The sequence below is a fragment of the Agelaius phoeniceus genome, chromosome W (assembly GCF_051311805.1).
Source record: "Agelaius phoeniceus isolate bAgePho1 chromosome W, bAgePho1.hap1, whole genome shotgun sequence".
NCBI lineage: Eukaryota > Metazoa > Chordata > Aves > Passeriformes > Icteridae > Agelaius > Agelaius phoeniceus.
In genome coordinates, this window is record NC_135301.1 from 24,462,576 (window position 1) to 24,481,788 (window position 19,213).

The window sequence follows — 19,213 nt, forward strand, 5'->3', positions numbered from 1 at the left end:
GGGGGAAAACAGATAAGCTTTTGCTGTATCAGGGGTGAAAGTTCCTGTCACGATAGGCCAGTGGTTTTTGAAGAATGAGCATGGTATTAGCCCACCAGGTGCAAACGATTTTTCATCTCACAACATTTCCCTCCCTTGAGGCTTTTGAAGCTAATCTTCCCTTCAAGCCTTCATATGCCTCACTTTGGTTTTTTACTAACATCATATAAGTTCCTCACATTGCATTAGCAATCAGTTTTTATGCAGCTTAAAGCAAGTATCCTAATCACAATTATTACTGTGATCACAATTATACTTTGCAAGAATGAGGTCAACCAACCTATCAGAGAAAATCCAAGTCTTTAAATATTTTATTCAACCATTTACTTTCTAATCCTGCCCTTAATTCTCTGCAAGATGCAGCAAACAATTTTATCCTATCTGATCATCCAATTTATCAGTCACATTTAGAATGTACACACAAGAAGTATTGTTTAAATTCACATAACCACATATTCCATGTTCGTGTAACAGCAATAGGTCTAAAGCCAGTCTTGCAATTGTTCCTTTATTGCAGTAAACCCTTGTTATAGATCGAGTGAGAGCCTTTAGACCAGCCCTGCCTTCGGTTCAGATTTTTGGCAGCAGCTTTACTCAGGTGACCTGCACCTAAATCACTCTTGCTTACAAGTTCTCAAGAATGGCTGATCAGGTGTATTTAAAAATGAGTTATTTATTGAATAGACAGAAGATTAACAGACAAAAGGCCTTAAACAGGGTTACTTACTACACGTTAAAAACAAAGAACTACTAGTAGATTGCATAAAACAGTGCACAACATAAGGGTACCTATATTTACAGCTAGCAAATAAATAGTAAAGATTAGGAGTCAATGTAACTTACCACCAATTGATGATGGGGTACACATATAGAGTCCTTTCATTCAACCTCCGGAAAAGTAACCTCGACATAGGTGTCCCAACTTCCGGGAAAAGCCCCACACTTTTCCAGGGAATGTGCAGAAGACATCTGCTTTGTGAAAGTTTTGTGTAGCTTTTATAAAGTGAAGTGTCTGTCAGTCAGAAATTCAAGCTTATCTTCCTTCAATCTCGCTCTCAAGGCAAGATATTTATTGTCAACTGGGAATGCCACCTTCATGGCACCAGAAATAACTCATTAGCAGACAGATGTCCTGATTGTGTTATTTCACCAATTAGCAAATTCATGGGGGGGGGGGGGGGGGGGGGAGATGCCCTGAGCTATCCCACCAGCTGATAGGCAGAACAGATAAACCCTCCTGTGGTAGGGAAACATCCTGCTACAACCCCAATTGAGTTGTATTCACTAATGTTTCCATTTGTAGAGTCAAAATTTGTATGACTAGTCTGTTCCTAAAGGTAGATATTTGAAGAGTAAAGATGGATTCTAAAATCCATCCCACTATAGTTCCCATACTGGGATGTTTCCAAGTTTCATCATATTTAACTTTCCTCCATAGTCAAGTTCCCAAGGGTGACTCCTTCCACAAGGGACATAATGTTAATGCTCTCAGTGTCCATTGCACTCTTGATTCTTCCAAGGGCAAATGTGTGGTCCAAATTCCATTACTTCCTACCCATACTGTTTGTCCTAATGATTTTACTGTGTCCTGCTGACAGTCTAGATCTCTCCAAGTCTCATTGTTTGTTAGGTGAGACCAGGTGTCATTAAGAAAGGTAGAATAATTTCTACAAACACATCCCAACCTTAGAGCCTGGGCCACAGTCGTAAGCTGCTGTACCTCAGGATTCCTACTAGCACAAGTGTATATTTGAGTGCAATTCCACTTTTCCTTTGTCCTTGGATCCTTTTGCCTTAATCTTATTAAATCAGGATATTTTATACCTACCTGTAAGGGGTCCTTTAGGAGGCCTGGACTCGCTTCCCAGTCTAGACACCACTGAACTGGCTGGATATATTCCCATTGTCCTGTTTGAGGTCTATTCCATACTTCTGGTATTTGACATCCCCAAGGTGTATTAGTGCAATCTGTCAGCCGATAAATAGTTCCTGAAATTATTTTCAGATCCGAATTTGAGATATTGCAATTCTCAAGAGTATCATTCTTATGTGTCCATTTTATTCTCCTTCTATCCCTGTCCAATTGGCATGGGTACTATTTCCTTCCCACATGTGTTCCCATATTTTTGTCAGATTGCTGACTAAGACACCCCACAGAACTGGATTTTCTGCAAAGGTTGGTATTGGTAATCAACCTGTTACAAAACTCTAAGCAAAAATCAAGTAATACAAATTCCCCCCATGAGAAATAAAATAGAAAACTTCCCAGTGTTAGTTAATCTTGTTTCCTTCATATTTTCATGCATAAAGGATTATCCACCAGTTCACAATATGTGATTGCTTTACCCATGTGTGATGAACCCAGTGCTTGAATCCTTCTACCTTGAGTGCAGTGTAGGTGTTATGGATGAGAGTTTGTAATCGCTTACAAAATCGCCGGCAAGAGTATGAGCAAAAGTCAGATTTAATATTAATCAACAAAGCATGACAAGTTCATTGGCAAGATTGACTCTATTACTTACAAGACAGCTAAGGCACAACAAAGGAAAACAAGCAACAACAAAACCAAACAAAATCTAGGCAAACCAGAAATGAACTGAGAACTATCTAGGGGGTTGTGTGTGGATGTGTGGGTGTCGGGGGCTGTGTGTGTCAAAAGAGTATGGGCAAGGATAAAAAGGAACATGGCCTAAAAATTTAATAACAGTCAAACTTAGCAGTACTTTAACTTAATTTACACCTTAAGCCTAACAATTTAACATAGGAAAAACACTTAACTTATACCTAACTTAACCTATAACTTAATTTATAGCTTAACTGTAACAATCTAACAGAGGAATAACGCTTAACAGCAGTTAACCTAACATATAACTTTGAAGTTATACGTAGCAACTCAGCAGAAGAACACTTAGCAACACTTAGCTTATAAGTTGTTTAACAACTTAGCAACAACACTTAGAAGCATTTAAGTAATTTTATAACTATAACTTAACCTTACTGACAGGCCTAACTTACTTGGATATCTGAGGTACTTAAACATCTAAGAAAGCAGTATTTCTCTCAGCTTTGCTATAGCATATGCACAGGGGCATGCACCCAGGCAGAACCAGTCAGTGCAAGGAAGGTACCTGTGAAAAATTCCCCTCAGAGGTCAGTGAAATAGTCACTTCGGATCATTTTGCATCTCCCAATGGGTGAAGGATCTGGCCTCGAAAAGTGAGGATATTGGCCCAGGATACATTTTTTTTCGGTGGTCCTCCAAGTATAGCAAACCTGAGGGTTTCCTGGCTCTGAGAGGTGTCCCACTCAGAGGGAGGTTGCTGGTCAGAGCCTGCTGCATTCCAGGAGAGCTCAAAGGGTCTCCTTTTGGACCGCTGTTTCTAGGGTTGCAAGAGAGTGGGCTTTAGTTGTAACAATGTTTTATCCTGGCCATAGTTTGAGTCATCGCTTTCTTTGAAAGTGTGAGAACAGCAATGTGTCTTGGTTTAAAGACAAATTTAGGAGAAAAACACTCTGGAAATGAGTGTTTCCTCTAAAGAAAAGGGTTCTAACAATCCCTTTCCACCAATTAAAAAAAAAATTAAATTAGTGGATGAAAGTGGAAAAACCAACCGTTTATTGACAGAGTCCCCACACGGCACAGGAAAAAAAGATGAATAAATGCTAGATATTGAATTTTCAGAACTTACCCACACACACACCAGAACAAAAAACCCCAAAATGCCAGGGAAAGAAAAAACCCCACAATGTCTGGCCATATGGTGGGGAGAAAAAAAATGGCACCAGCTCCAGTCTCAGGGAAGGAAAAAATCTCAAAGGGCTCACACAGCAGCTCAGGCAAAACAGATGAGAACCTGGTGAATCTCTGGTGTGGGTGCCCTCTTCACAGCAGATGAAGCTGGTGGATTTGGTGTCCTTTCTCTTGTTGGTTCGGCTGTTCCAAGGTCTGGGGCCTGGCCAGAGCGGCCCCTCACTGTCCCACCAGTCCCCAGATGATTCATCTCCTGTCGATTGTTCTCTCTGATCTCGGATCAAAACCAAACTGAACAGTTCAAGGAAAAAAAAAAACTGCTAAAGGATTGCCATCGCAGTCTCCAGGGCCAGGGAAAGGGTAAAAACATTCTTGCCTAAGCTAGTGCCACATGGCACCAAAGACACCTGAGAGTGAGGCTTTGAAAAAAGCCCACCTAAGAGCCCCAAGGCTTCCCCCTTCCCTGGACCCACCTTAAAGCTATAGCAACCATTTCTGAGCATAGAGCAGACCACTCCAAGACATTCCACCCCTTATTCCATGTTGTCTGCTTAATGCCCAAATTAATACACTTCACCTCTAAACACACACATCTATACATATATACATATAACTATATACAAATAGTGGCAGTGACATTCAGCAAGCAGTGGTACGTAGGCATTCCAACATTACAAACTGTTCTCACTCAAAATCTAATCCCCCTGAGGTACACAATGTGTTTCCCTGTCCCTCTGCATTACCCACCAAGTGCAACCAGGTCCCTGAGGAAAGAAAACCCCACGGATGGGTTTGTCTTTACTCGAGGCAGAATTAATTTAAACATTGTTCCCTAACAAACCTCTGACATGTACTACTGGAACCTTGTCTCCATCTGCTGTATGCAGGGGTTTGGATTAGGCAGGGCCTGCTCAGTTAGTGGAGCCAACCAGGTGGCCTTTGCTAAATGCACCTCCCAGTTTCTGAAAGTCCCCCAGCCCAGTGCCTTCAAGATGGTTTTTAGTAGTTGGTTGCACCACTCAACTTTCCCAGCAGCTGGTGCATGATAAGGAATATGGTACACCCACTCAATGCCACGTTCCCTAGCCCAGGTGTTGATAAGGCTGTTCTTGAAATGAGTCCCCTTGTCAGACTCAATTCTCTCATGGGTACCATGCCTCCAAAGGACTTGCTTTTCAAGGCCCAAGATGGTGTTCTGCGAAGTAACATGAGGCACAGGGTAGGTCTCCAACCATCCAGTGGTGGCTTCTACTGTTGTGAGCATGTAACACTTGCCTTGGAGGGTTTGGGGCAGTGTGATGTAATCTGCCAGGCCTCCCCATACTTATATTTGGACCATTTTCCCTCATACCACAGGGGTTTCACTCACTTGGCCTACTTGATTGCAGCGCACATCTCACAGTCATGGATAACCTGGGAGATACTGTCCATGGTCAAATCCACCCCTTGGTCTCGTGCCCACTTATTGGTGGCATCTCTGCTCTGATGGCCTGAGGCATCATGGGCCCAATGAGCTAGGAACAACTCTCCCTTGTGTTGCCAATCCAAACCTATCTGTGACACCTCTATTTTTTCAGCCTGATCTATCTGCTCATTGTTTTGGTGCTCCTTATTAGCCTGACTCTTGGGGACATAAGCATTCACATGACAGACCTTCACAGGTAGCTTATCTACCCAGGCAGTGATGTCTTTCCACTCTTCAGCAGCCCTGATTGGTTTTCCCCTACGCTGCTAATTGGCCTTTTTCCAGTTTTCCAGCCACCCCCACAGAACATTGGCTACCACCCATGAGTTAGTGTAGAGGTAGAGCTTTGGCCACTTCTCTCTTTCAGCAATGTCCAAGGCCAACTGGACTGCTTTGAGTTCAGCAAGTTGGCTTGATCCACCTTCTCCTTCAGTAGCTTCTGCAACCTGTCATGTGGGGCTCCATACAGCTGCTTTCCACTTTTGGTTCATTGCTACGATGTGACAGGAACTTCTCCAACTTTTTCCTTGCCTCCTACTTAATAGGATATTGTTTTCACGTTCTGGTCTGGCCTCAGGTTTGAGAGTAATCCTCACTGACTTGGCCACATTTGATCATCCAGGCATCTCAGTTGCCCATGCCAGTAGAGTTACAGCATTCTCTACCTCCTCTGGGATTTCTTCTACCTCATTTAATTCCTGTAACATAAAAATCTTTGCCTCAACGGCTTTTGATTTGGGTATTTGAATTTGTATTTCTCCATCCTGGAAAGTTATTTGAGCATTCAATTTTCCCAATAAATCTCTCTCCAACAAGGGGATTGAATATTCAGGCTTATACAAGAATTGGTGCGTCCCCCACCATTTTCTTAATTTAAATAGCAATGGTTGTACAAAAGGCCTGTTCTCTTTCCTCTGTATCACACCCACAACACTTACTGGTTCCAAGCTAAATTTTCCTCTGCATGTATTCAGTACTGAATAAGCTGCTCCTGTATCAATTTTAAAATTTACATTTTCATTCCCCGGCAATAATGTAACTAGAGGCTCAGCTGAGGATGATTCCCTTGATCCCCTTCAGGGAAATTCTTCATCTTTGCTTAAGGTCATGAGCTTGATGGTTTGAAGAGCCAGGTTTTGGTTTCCTGTCTGATTTCCCCTGACCTTTTCCAATGTCCCCCTTCTTTACAAATTGCCAGTGTACTTCAACCACCAATTATTACAATACTAAATGTCAAAGTATACTTCAGCTACCAACTATTACAATACTCAACCAATTGTTTCTGAGTGAAGGGTCCTGTCTTAGGTATGGTTAGTTATCCCATATCATTTTGGGGGGTTTTGTTCTGTTTTTTCTTGTTTCTGGGGTGGCTACTGCCCCCTCTCCCCCTCCCCACTCATCTTGATACTCCCAGAGCCAGGGAAGATGAGTGGGGAGTCAGGCCGGGGTTTCGGGAGAGAGATGAGGGCGGAGCCAGGGGCAGCCCCTTCCTTCCGGGCAGGCTGTTCGACTGGCCATGCAGCTGGTATCTCTGACCAGGGATACTACTGCTGCTTCTGTGGGTTTTGCCTGTTTCTTTTTGTTTCTTTTGCTTCGGCACTGTGACTGGGCTTGCCGGCTTACTTCTCTGCTGCTCTGCTGTTGGGAAGCCCAGAGCCAGTGCGTGCCGTGCCAGCACCCAAGAACACCCTCATTTCCTGCTGGGGGCTGCCCCCCTCCGCTCAGCCCGGACCCAGGGGCCAGCCAGCGCCACTGAGAAATCCTGAGGAGCCTCTCCCTGTCGTGTTCAGGAGCCAGGCTGCCACTGCCCAACCCCTGCCGTTTCTCTGTCACTGCTCCGGGGTTTTTGCTACACTGTAGCCTTTCATCCCCTGCCTGCTGGGACGCTCCACAGTTTCAGCTACAGCTGCGGAGATTCTGATACATCTCATCTACCACTCTAGGATTTTTCTCGTTCCAGCCATTCCAGCTTGCTGCTTCCGAGGTTTCCTGCTACAGCTCCTTTTACTATCCAGAGAGGGCACCAGGATCGGCTGCCCCTGTGTGTTTGTAAAGGAAGCCCCTTTCCCATCCCTTCTGCTGGCACGCCCACCATTGTCTACGTGAGAGATGGCCAAACCCGCGCCACAGTCCCCCTCTGCAGCCGTGAGAGAATCATCGCACCCCCCTGCCCAGCTGGGCAGCCACTAGCGCCTCTGCCGGCTGTGACCAGAACTACACCAGAGGGGAAGGTGCTTGGCAGCCAAGACAAGGCTGTTAATGGGTTTCTGGTTTTGTTTGTTGTTGCCGCCACTGTTGTTTTTGTTTGCCTTCTTATACATACTAGTAAAGAATAGTAAAGAAATGTTCTTTCTTTTCTCATATCTTTACCTGAAAGCCCCTTCATTTCAAAATTATAATAATTTGGAGTGAAGGGGGTCATATTTTCCATTCCAAGGGAGGGTCCTGCTTTCCTTGGCAGACACCTGTCTTTCAAACCAAGACAAGTCCTCCCACAATTTTCCCCAATGTTTTAAGATGCATCCCAGGGGGTATTTTTCCAGAATGCCCCCTCTTCACTCGATGATCCATTCCCCATTTGAACCATGAGGTATTCCAAACCAATTACTATTTAGCAGCTCCTAGAAGAAACCTTCCCTGTTCCCACCTTAGGTACCTTTAAACTTAACCCTGTGAAGCTTTTGTTGCACCTTATGCGCAGGTTAACACCTTTAAAGTAAAGAATGCCTTTTTCTTACCAGGGGTCTTGCTCTGATTACCTTTGGTCCAGGGATTGCATGTTCTCCCCAACAATATGTCAGTGCCAGCAGGAGGTCCTGCGATCCCTCAGATCAGTAGAAATGCAAGAGTAGGTCCTATCTGAGGTTGCCAAAACTCTTACCAAAAATCAGTAGAAAAAAACCTCCTTAACACCAACGTAGCATTAAGAAGCAGGAATTCTTTATTAGGCTGGATGCACAAGGGAATATCTCCTCTGAAAATTGTGCATGCTGAGTACAGAAAAAGCTCCTGTTTATATACTGTATTTTACATACATATTCATTGATTTTCCTGGAATAAACACACATATGATAACCATTTCCCTAAAATCATTAACATATGTTCCTTCCCCATTACGCATACATTCTTCTGTCCTGGGGGTCTCTTTGGTGGTTTCTGGTGGTCAGCAACCCCAAAATCATACCTGACCACCTGGTGAACTGGTAAAAGTTGGCACACATGGGCTGGTTGCTTTCTAGTTTTTCTTCCTACAGAATAAACATTGTGCAGTTCCATAGACCAGTGGGTTTTGAAGAATAAGCATTGTATTAACCCACCAGGTGCAAACAGTTTTTCAACTGGCAACCTTAGCTTTCTCAGTAGTTGTTGATGCTGATTTTGTGCTTTTAAAATTCCCTCCTCTAAGCACACACATTGAAGTACCCAGTTCTCCTGCCTTTACAAAAAAAAAAAAAAAATAGACAATTTTTATTGAAATATCAAAGCCTGTGTCAAACATGTGCCTGTGTAATGTATACACCTACACTCACACAGTGCATGTTACTGTTTCATCCAGTGGGGGCAGAAAGGAAGAAAAGAATGTAAACATGAAGAAATAAAGAAATTAGTAGGACGTATAGTGCAGGTGTTGCTTATCCCTGTGGCAGAATGAATGGCAATGATGCTTCTTCCAGCTTCTGATTTGATAAAAGCTGGGAAGTAGACTAATGGACAAGATTAGAGGAGATGCTCATTTTTTTTTTAACTCTTTCTTCATAGCTGTGTGCAGTGTTTTGTTTGGTGGTTTGTTTGGGGGGTTTGTGGGGTTTTTTCTTTCCCTTCAGTACAATAGTGGTTATTTATCATATCCCTAATCAAGACATGGTGTCTTGGTTTGAAAAGACAGGTGTCTGCTAAGGAAGGCAGGAGCCTTCCTTGAAATGGAAAATGTAAACCCCCTCCCTCAGAATTATTATAGTTTTTAAATTAAAGGGCTCTCAGGCAAAGATATGGGAAGAGGAATAGTACTTCTTTACTATTAAAAATAAAAATGCAATATTACAAAAAAAAACCAAACAAACCTACTGACAGAGTCAGAATATGACCTGACACCCTGTTAGTCAGTGTGTTGGTAGCAGTCCGATTAAATGGTGGCTGCAGTCCTCCTGGAGTGACAGATGTTGTTCTGTTGAAGCAGTGATCCTGTAGAAGGGTGTAGTTTTCCTTTGAAGGTCCAGAGGTGGTGTACATGGGCCTGGTCTTCATCTGGGAATCCAGTGGAGAAGAAAGCTGCTCCTCTTGGAATCCAGTGGAGAAAGGCTCCTTCTGGTATTCCAAAATCTCAGATTATATCCAGGTAGGAATGCTTGGCTCCTCCCCCTGGGCGGAGCTTCTCACAATGGGATGATGTAATTTTATCAGTCATGCAGTGAGACTCAATGGCCCATTAACAGACAATATCTCCCCAGAGGGAGGATTGGTTGTGGAAGAGATAAAGAACACTTCCCAATTAGCAGTTATTAAGATAACTGCCCCACCTCTAACAGATGGGAAATTGAATACACACATATCTTGCAACCCAGGACACATGGCTTAGTAGCTTTTTGTACAAACTTTAAATACTGACATGGGTACATATCTTAGTGTAATTAAGCTATAGTAATTTGACAGCTCATTCTGCAGCAGACAGTGGAGACAATCACTGTAATAATACAGTTTAAACTTTGCCTGACTCTTGCCTTTTTTCTTGTTTTTTTTTTGTTTTTTTTTTTTTTAGGTGAAACATGGAACCCATTGAAGTTGCATTATCAATTGCGAAATGTCCGTGAACGGTTAGCGAAAAATCTAGTAGAAAAAGGTGTACTGACCACAGAAAAACAAAACTTCCTTCTTTTTGACATGACTACACACCCTCTCACCAACAACAATATCAAGCAGCGCCTCATTAAGAAGGTTCAAGAAGCAGTTCTTGACAAATGGGTGAACGACCCTCACCGCATGGAGAAGCGCTTGCTAGCACTTGTTTATTTAGCCCATGCCTCAGATGTTCTGGAGAACGCTTTTGCCCCCCTTCTAGATGAGCAGTATGATTTAGCCACAAAGAGAGTGCGGCAGCTTCTAGATTTAGACCCTGAGGTTGAATGTATGAAAGCCAACATGAATGAGGTTCTATGGGCTGTTGTAGCAGCTTTCACAAAATAACTGCATTCAGACCAAAGTGTTCTCTCTTCTTTCATGTAAACCCATTGTTTCTCTTTAATATTATTGACTGTTCATGTTTTCTGTAATTTGTCCCTTCTCACATGATGAATCAACTCTTGTTTAAAAGGAATCATGTGGTGAATTCCCTCCTTCTCTAGTTGTATACAGGATTCTGCTGGTACAAGAGACCTCCCCATTTAAAAACAACAGAAAAAAAAATGTACTGCCATATTGGCATTCTAATTCCTATTCAGTTTTGAGGTATCTGAAATACTTCGTTTAGTGTATTTTTCATCTTACTGTTATTGAAGTGGTTTAACATGGAAAATACCTCAAGAAGGAAATGTGCAGGCAGTTGCATCACTAGTCTCAGCTGACACAGATGTGTGCATGCATCAGTGCTTCTGCAGTACAACTCCTAACAGATTGAAGAAGGGCCTTTTAAAATCACCAAAGCTTCATGGTGAAGTATCTGTCAGAACATTTTATATACAGATGTTGTTTCAATTATATCTAACAAAATTAACAGCAAGAATGCCATTAAGCAGCTTTTTCAATAGTTCCTGTAAAATGACCCATAAATTTTACTTTTCAATAAAGTCTCTTGCATACTTATGTTTACATTAAAATGATATCTGAGTCATAAGGCTAGTGTTGAAAGGTCCAGTTTTTTCATAAACCCATTTTGGGATGGGATGCATTCCATTATATTGTATATATAGTTCAAATTGTAAATTAACAACTGCCCCATCTTAGTATTTTGCAAGTTTTACACCTGGTGCCCCTGATTTGCCATCAGCCATTTGATGGAAAAAAAGACCTCCTATAAAGAGCATGTATGTGAAAGCTGTTTGGTTCCAGTGTCTACATTTTGCCATCCGGGTATTCTAAGTCTCTGCACCGTCTTTGACAATTACTGTATAGAATGAGACCACTTTCCATCATCATATCATCATTTGTAATTTTTTTTCTTCTCTTCTTTTCCCCTTCTCTATGGAAGAGGCTTGTGACCAGCACAATTCTTGACTGCAGCTTTTATGTTTGTTTGTACACAAATTATTTGTCTCAAACTTTTCAATCTATTTTACACTTTAAAAACAAAAAGTTCTAGTAGGTGTTGCATTTAAATGGTTAGCAAGTAATGACTGCAGCTCAGATTATTAAAATTTCTCTAATGGAATGCTGTGCTATATATTATTTTTTTTATATAAAATTATGCTGATTAGCACACTATTGTAAAAAAAATATATATAAGACTTTGTCTTTTAAAAAATGAATTGTCTTTTTGCCACTGCTTGTTTTCTCCCATTTGTTTGACAGTGCAAATATGCATTGAACAAATTATGCATCAATCTATGTATTTTTTTCCTCATAACAATGAAGATTTATGGTGGGGCTTACAGGTGTCTAGAAACTTTTTTTTTTGTTAATATTCAGAGTAAAAATACTAGATGGCATATAACTTCAGGGTTGAAATTTAGCAGATCCCTTAATCTGTACACTAGCTTTTTACCTGCAGCAAATAAACTATGATCTTAAAAGTGCCTGAAACAGAGCAAGCATGTCATTTTTTTGTTGTTGTTGCTAATTAGAAAGGTTTTATTGCTTAACTGAAAGCTTTAGTTAATATTCTTCTTAGAAAGAGAGAGTTTATATTAAGTAGATCAAACTGACTTAATCAGCAGTGTCACTCAGATCTGCAGGATTTGTGGCTGGGTCAGACTGAGTTAACTTGTGAGTGTTCAGTTGTGTTTGCCATAAGTAGGCCTCCTCTATCTTGAGCAGAACTCTACAGTGTCATCTGTGACTGGACTTCCAAATTTGCATTTAATTTTAAATAATTTAAATGCTTAGGTAGTTGACTTGAAAATACAACTTAAATTCATCATACCTGTAGAACCTTTTTCAAAATAAAGATTTAAAAAACATAGTCCTTAACTTTTGGTGGCACATTGTTCTTTCGGGTCTTGAATTATGTTTCTTTATAAAAATTAAAGTATAATGTAAGGTATTTCAAACTTTGGTTTACAAATAAAAAGATAAACAGTGTTTTCCTAGCTGTAAGATGCTGTGTTTAAAACTTTGATGAGCTTGGGCATGAACTTTGGACATTTTCTTTCAAACATTTTCAAAATGTGATTAAGTCGAGGAAAAATAAAAGTTGCTGCATTACGTTTGTGAAAAATGAGTTTCGCTCTCCTTGTAAAATTTAAAAGTTTAATAAAGGACAATAGGATTCAAAAAGAAAGCAAAGTTTAATGGCCGGGTGCTTGGCATTCCACCAAGAGCACACCTGCTATTTCAGAGACACCCTTTACATACCTTTTCTATTGCATCAGCCTACTGCATATTCATAAACAATTATGCATATTTAAACTTTTCCCCTGTTGTAGTGTGTTTTGTTAAGTTATTAGGTTGGTTTATTCCAATCCCCTTCTGTCTGAAAATGGTTCTGCCCCAGTTCTCCCTTCCCGCCTTTGGAGCTGTCTGTCTTCCTGGCTCCACCTTAGCCAACAATGTATCCCCTAAACTCCGCCCTGGTTTCCCTGGAAACCCTTGTATTTTTTCTTCTGATCCCTCCCCGGTACCCCGCCAATCACTCTCACTCCCCACCCTTACTGCTAGAATGTTCCAGCAGGGGAGTTCGATGGTTGGCTGAGGAACCGGGGCCCCTCCCCAGAATGTTTTCTGTTGGTGTTGGCCACGTGTCAATCCCTTGGACCCCACTCCCCACTGCACCCCCATTGGCACAATGCCCGGCACCTCCCTACCCCTAAAAACCTGTTGTCAGCCCCCCCCCCCCCCCGTCTTCTCCTGTCGGTCCCTCCGGGGTTGATTAAAGCCTGGATTAAGCCACAGTTGGAGTCCGCCGTCTTCTTTCCGCTGGTTGCAGCCTTTACTAGACTCTGTCCTGCACAAAGTGTGCTTACAGCCGCAAGCTGGGCACTGCCTTAGGCACTATCCCGAAGCCAGCTCTCGGGAGAAGTGGCCCCTCGTGCTGCTAGCAGTGCTGGAGCTAGCCGGACACTGACAATAGAGTCACACTGCTGCATTCCCCAAACTAGTTTACATGTTCCAAGAACTGCTTAGCATGGTGTTTTGCAGAGATAAGCAAAACTCCACAACTTTGGTGAAAGTTGTAAAGCTGGTATGTTTATTACAGCGCTGGATGCATGTGGGAATCATTCCCCTAAAATGACATGCATACCTCTGGGAACTCTCTGGGAACTCCAGATCTCCTTTTATCTCCCTCTCAAATACATATCCATGCAATTTCACAATAGGTTCATATATATTCATTCCACTGATTTCGAGTGACACTTGCCACTAATTCTTCAGAAGGAACTCCTGGGTCAGGTTGCCCTGCTCTGTCTGCCCCCTTCCTCCCCCCTTATCTCTTGTCCTTCTGCTGAAGCAGTTCCTCCAAGCACAGGCCCTTTGCAAGAACAGGCAGTCAGACTAAACAGCAAGCTACAGACTTAAAGATGTACATTCCACCTAAATCAAAATGGATTTCTACCCTGGAAAATTTCCACTCTGCCTCAGTGGCTCCTCCTCAGGTCTGCCTTTTTAGAGCATGTGCATTTCTTGGCTGTGGTTTTAGTCCATTCTTATTATCACCTCCAGCTTGGGCTTTGGTCCATATTTTCTACAGACGGTAGGTGCTGATAGTAGCAGGGGTCTTCATCATGTGTTCATTGGATGTTTATCCCAGCCAAGCAGGCAGTGCAATTACCAGAAGCATAACTATATCAGCTATTTCACTACTATGTCTAACTTGAATTATAACAAACTTATTTTAACATTATACATAGAGAATCCATTTTAATATTTGTGAAAAGCCATATATATGTATTTATAACACTCTCATATTTGAAAACTTACAGAATACTTTCTGTACTTGACAGTATATGTTAACTCTTTGCTTTCATCGTCTCTCCCTCCGATGATCAATTTTCTCATTTTCTGTTGCTGTTTAGGAGGAGACAAAATTAATTAGGCAGAAAAATCAGAAAAAAATAGTGGCATATTTGGGAGCAAGTTGAATGCACAAAACTTTTAAAATGGCTTTGAAACTCTAAGCTACTTGAAACATTATTCAGACTAAAAGTATCTTTCATAGTCCCTTTTCTGTCCTTTCATCTTCATTTTGTCATGTTCCTGCTGGGTTCATTTTGCATTAACACTCTACCTCACTGTAAAGGACTCTTACCATCTACTTGGGTGCCTCAGGAGAAAGCCCAGGACCTCAAGCACTCTGCCTCTGAGGGGGCCTCTCCCGGTTCAGGAGCCAAGCTGCCCCTGCCCAGCACCACTGCTTCTTTGTTACAGCTCCGGGTTTTTCGCTACACTGTAACCCCACACTCCCTGCCTGCCGGGACACACCGCAGCATACTAGTAAAGAACTGTTATTCCTTTTTACACATCTTTGCCTGAAAGCTCCTAATTTCAATGTTATAATAATTTGGAGGAAAGGGGGTCATAATCTTCATTCCAAGGAAGGTTCTCACCCTTCTTAGCAGACACCTGTCTTTCAAACCAAGACACCCAGTAAGAGCCTTTTCTTGGCTGTCAAGCACCTTCCCCTTTGGTGTAGTTACGGTCACAGCTGGCAGGGCAGGTGCAATGATTCCCCCTTGGCTGCAGGGGGCGCTGTGGCAGGAGCTCAGGTGCCTCTTCATGTGGGTCACGGCAGGCACACCGGCAGGAGGGATAAAAAGGGCTTCCTTTACAACCTCACAGGGGCAGCTAATTCTGGTGCCCCTCCAGATGGCGAAACGGGCTGCAGTCGGAATCTCAGCAGCGGCTGGAATGGCAGAGGCCTGTAGGTACACAATTTGTGGTAATTGGGAGTGGGGCTGTGGCCAAGCCTCATCCCTAAGGGGCTACAACTGTGAAAAGCAGGTGAACAGTATTGAAAGCAATGAGACGTGGAGCGCCGAGGTGTACTGACCAATCACGAAAGGGAACAGAAGGCACACAGATGCAATGCATGAATGATGAGGGCTATAAAAAGTTAGGCTAAAGAACAAGAAGGGCAGATACCTGAAGCCTTCTGAAGTGGTATGGTGTTATTCTGTGTTGGGTTGAAACCTTCTGAAATTGTATGGTGATACTCTGTGTCTTGTGGCCATCTCAACTGCGACATAGGCTGTGGCATGTGCTGTGATAGAGGTGGGCACACCCGGGGTAGCAAACAAGATGTAGCAGAAACTCTTTATCTATAGTAGGAGCCACAAGGTGTCCCAGCAGGCAGGGGGTGTTGGGTTTCAGTGTAGTGAAAAACCAAGAGCAGTGGTAGAAAAACAACCCAAAACAGTGAGGCTGGGCAGCGGCAGCTGGGCTCTTGAACTCTGCAGAGAAAGGCTCCCTTGGAGGGGAGAGGGGGCTTGGGGTCCCGGGTTTTTCCCTGATGCACCCAAGTAGATGGTTGTTATAGATACATATTATAATATTGGCTTTTTGTAAATATTAAAATGGATTCTATATGCGTGGTGTTAAAGTAACTTTGTTATTAAGATATAGTTTTTATTTCTGTTGATAACTAAGCTTAGATATGGTAGTGAAATAGCTGATATAAGTATGCTTGTGTTAAAATGCCTGCTTGGATGGGATAACATCCAATAAACATATGATGAGGACACCTGCTACAGACATGCCAACTATCAGCACTCATTATCTGAGGACAGTGTGGGCTGGGGCCCAAAACTGAAGGTGATGATAAAAATGGGCTAAAACCACAACCAAGGAATATGCATACTCTAAAAAGGTGGACCCGAGGAGGATATATGCTAAATAATTCTTGGAATATGTAAACTAATTTGGGGGAAAGGTTACTATGCATAATTGTTTATGAATATGTAACCGGCTGATGCAATAGAAATGGTATATAAAGGGTGTTTCCAAAATAACGTGTGCTCTTGGCTGAGTGCCAAGACACACTCAGCCATAAAATCTTTGCTTTATTGTCTTTGTCTCCTATTGTCCTTTATTAAACTTTTAAAAATTTTACAGGAGAGTGTAACATGTTTTTCACAATAGTGAATTTTATAAATAATCAATTGGAAAGCCAAATTTATTAAAATGCAAAAAAGATTTTATTTTTTTCGTGACCAAAATATGGTCCTCGAAAACCCACAGCCAAAGAGACAGCGTCGAGCCCGGGATCGGCGCTGGGTGAACCTAGATCTGACCTCTATCGCATCAGACCTTCCCCTGTGCTTCTAGCGGGGCTATTTTATACAGTTTTTTTATGCCTGAGGCAGAGGAGTCCCGATTTCTATTGTAACTCTGCATATGCATGAAAGTTTCTTTCACTGTGCAGAGCTGGACAATCGCTGTTTCCTGAGTAGTAGCCAGTGTTGATCGTGTCAGGGGAAGTCGAGTATTCATCGTTCTTGGGCGTCTTCCGATTACTCCAGGGAGCAGCAACCATCTCGCTGGCCACGTCTATTCATAAGTAAATGGGGTATTGTTCTCCTGCTGCCTTCAGGAATTTCGAGATTCCAAAGTAGACGTCTTCCTCTGCTCGTGGTCAGAGACTCGTTTGGATTTTACAATCTTATAAAATACATTCTCTCTAAAAGCATGAATTATTTCATAACATATATTACAGTGAAGATCCTTTCCAGTGAGGTAGGGTATTAAAAAGGTCCCAGTGTAACGGCTGCTCATATGAGCAGAGCCTCACTCACAGTAGAAGACAGTAAGAGATGGGACTCTGCAGTGGTGGCAAATTCTTCCCACTGCAGCAGCAGCCTGGGTCCCCCTCAATCCTGAGTAAAAGAGAGAGAGCGAGAGAGAAAAAACGTGAGAAGCTGAGCCCAGCCCCTCACCCCCCAGCCAAAATATCGAGGTATCTCTGCCCTTCCCAAGAGAAAGCCCCTCAGCTATGATAGCGTTTCCAGCTGCACTCCTCCCCCTCCGCCTTGGCTATATCTTTTGTGTCTCTTAAGTACCGGTCATTATTGTCTCAGCATCAAATGGGACAAAATTCCCTGTGAGAAAGAAAAAGGAAAAAAAAAGGAAAAATGTCACCCTGGGTTTTTAAGATTTTCTAAGCCTTCTGATGTTGACATTCTTGTAGTGAATTTTCTCACACACTTTCTGTAAATAACTCATTGTTTTGCATTCCTTTATGGAGGAGGAGAGAGTTGATGGACTGTTGGTTTAACCAGTGGCATTGGAGAGGTGCCACTGTCACCCTCCAATCCACTGTCACTTTTGGAAAACTATAAATGTTGGAGTCAGAAAATAAGCGGCCTTTTTTTTTTCTCTTTCACCTTGAGAACGGTGTGAGCGTGTGTTCTTTTGTGTCCTATAGCGACATCTGGTGACCCCGACGTGTGTATTGCAGCAGATTGCGGTGAGGTTTCCCCCCCCCCCCCTTTGGTGCTTTGCCTGTGGTTCTTGGGGTAATGGCGAGCGCTGTGGGTTTTGAGGAGGATCTCCTCCTTTTGGATCTTTGGAGGGGGGTCCTGGAGTGGAAACAGATTTCTGTTTCCTGGGATGACTTCGAGAGATTGTTTCTGTGGGCCTGGGAGCGAGGGTTTCTTTCGGGTCCTGAGAGGGTGTTCTCCAGGGAGGAGTGGTCTCGTGTGGGGACCCGCCTCATGGAGGCCCTTTTTGACGATCGCACTCTAGATGCGGGACCGCTGCTGGTGCAGTGGAAGAGATGTGTGGAGCTTTGGGAGGGGTCTGGCTCTTGTACCCCTCGGAGTTCCCGGGGAAGCTCTTCTGCCTCGGACGTGGAGGAGGGGGAGTTTGAGTTTTTGTCCGATGTGGAGTCCCCCTCCCTGCCTCTGGACGGTGTGCTGGGAGGCGGAGCCCCGTGGGTTTCTGCGGGCTCTGTGGATTTGGCGGGCCATCCTCGTCCTGCTTCGCCCGGCGTGGGCGGTGGGGTGGGGGACGGGTTGCCTTTTCTTTGTGCCTTTCCGGTTCTTGAGGGCCAGCCTCTGCCTCGGCTTGAGTCTGGTTCGGTGACGACCTGGTGTCTGAATTGCGGTGTTTCCACGAAGTTCCCCCTGGCCACGGCGGGGTCGCCCACCTCCAAGCCGGGCTCGTCGGCGGGGGGGGCGACTTCGCCCGTCCCTGGGCCGGCGCAGCCCGCTGAGTGTGCGCAGTCGGTGGACGCAGCCGGGGGCGGGGCGTCGGTCGGCGTTCTGTCCGGCCCCGCTCCGGTGGGCGGGCAGCCCGCCCCTCTCTGCTCGGTGGGGGCGGTACCCGCTGGGCAGTCTTGTGGTTTGGGACGGACCCTCATAGGGGGCTTGCCGGGCTCCCTGGTGCCATCCCGCAGTGACGCAGCTGCGCGGACTGCGTCTCTCTCGGCGTCCCGTCCCTCCCCTGTGTCGGGGGCCAGGGACCCCGCGCTGGTCTCGTCCCGGCCCGCGCCGGATTTGCGGGCCGTGCCGGTACCTGCGTCCGCCGGGGCGCCCCCTGCTGGAGCTGTAACATGACAGGGCGCTGGGGTGTTTACCTTTAGCGCACCTGTTGACACGGCCAGCGGGAGGCCGGTGGGTGCCTGGGGCCACGGCACTTCCTCGTCGAATTTGTGGACGCTTCCCGCCTGTCAGGTGACCGTGCGTCCCAGGCATCCCGAACGTTTTTGGCGAGAGGCGAAAACCAAGACTGACGAGATGAATGAGCCTGTTTCTTCGCGGCACCTGCAGGGTCACGGGGCGGGCTCCTTTGGCTCTGCCGGTGCTGCGGGGGGCCCAGGGCCGAGTGGTGTTGGCCTGGCTCCCAGGCGATTTTCGTCTTTTGCCCCTGTTGGGCCT

The 19,213-nt window shown here is 44.2% G+C and overlaps 1 protein-coding gene across 1 annotated transcript in view; it reads left to right on the forward strand.

The window, feature by feature from the left end:
• Positions 1 to 11,452, forward strand: part of LOC129133608 (Golgi phosphoprotein 3-like) — a 144,872-nt gene extending 133,420 nt beyond the window's left edge. Inside the window, exon 4 of the mRNA XM_054653247.1 lies at positions 10,012 to 11,452. Coding sequence (XP_054509222.1) covers positions 10,012 to 10,436 — 425 coding nt within the window. The 3' untranslated portion in view covers positions 10,437 to 11,452. The remainder of the gene's footprint in view (positions 1 to 10,011) is intronic.
• The last annotated feature ends 7,761 nt before the right edge of the window (positions 11,453 to 19,213 follow it).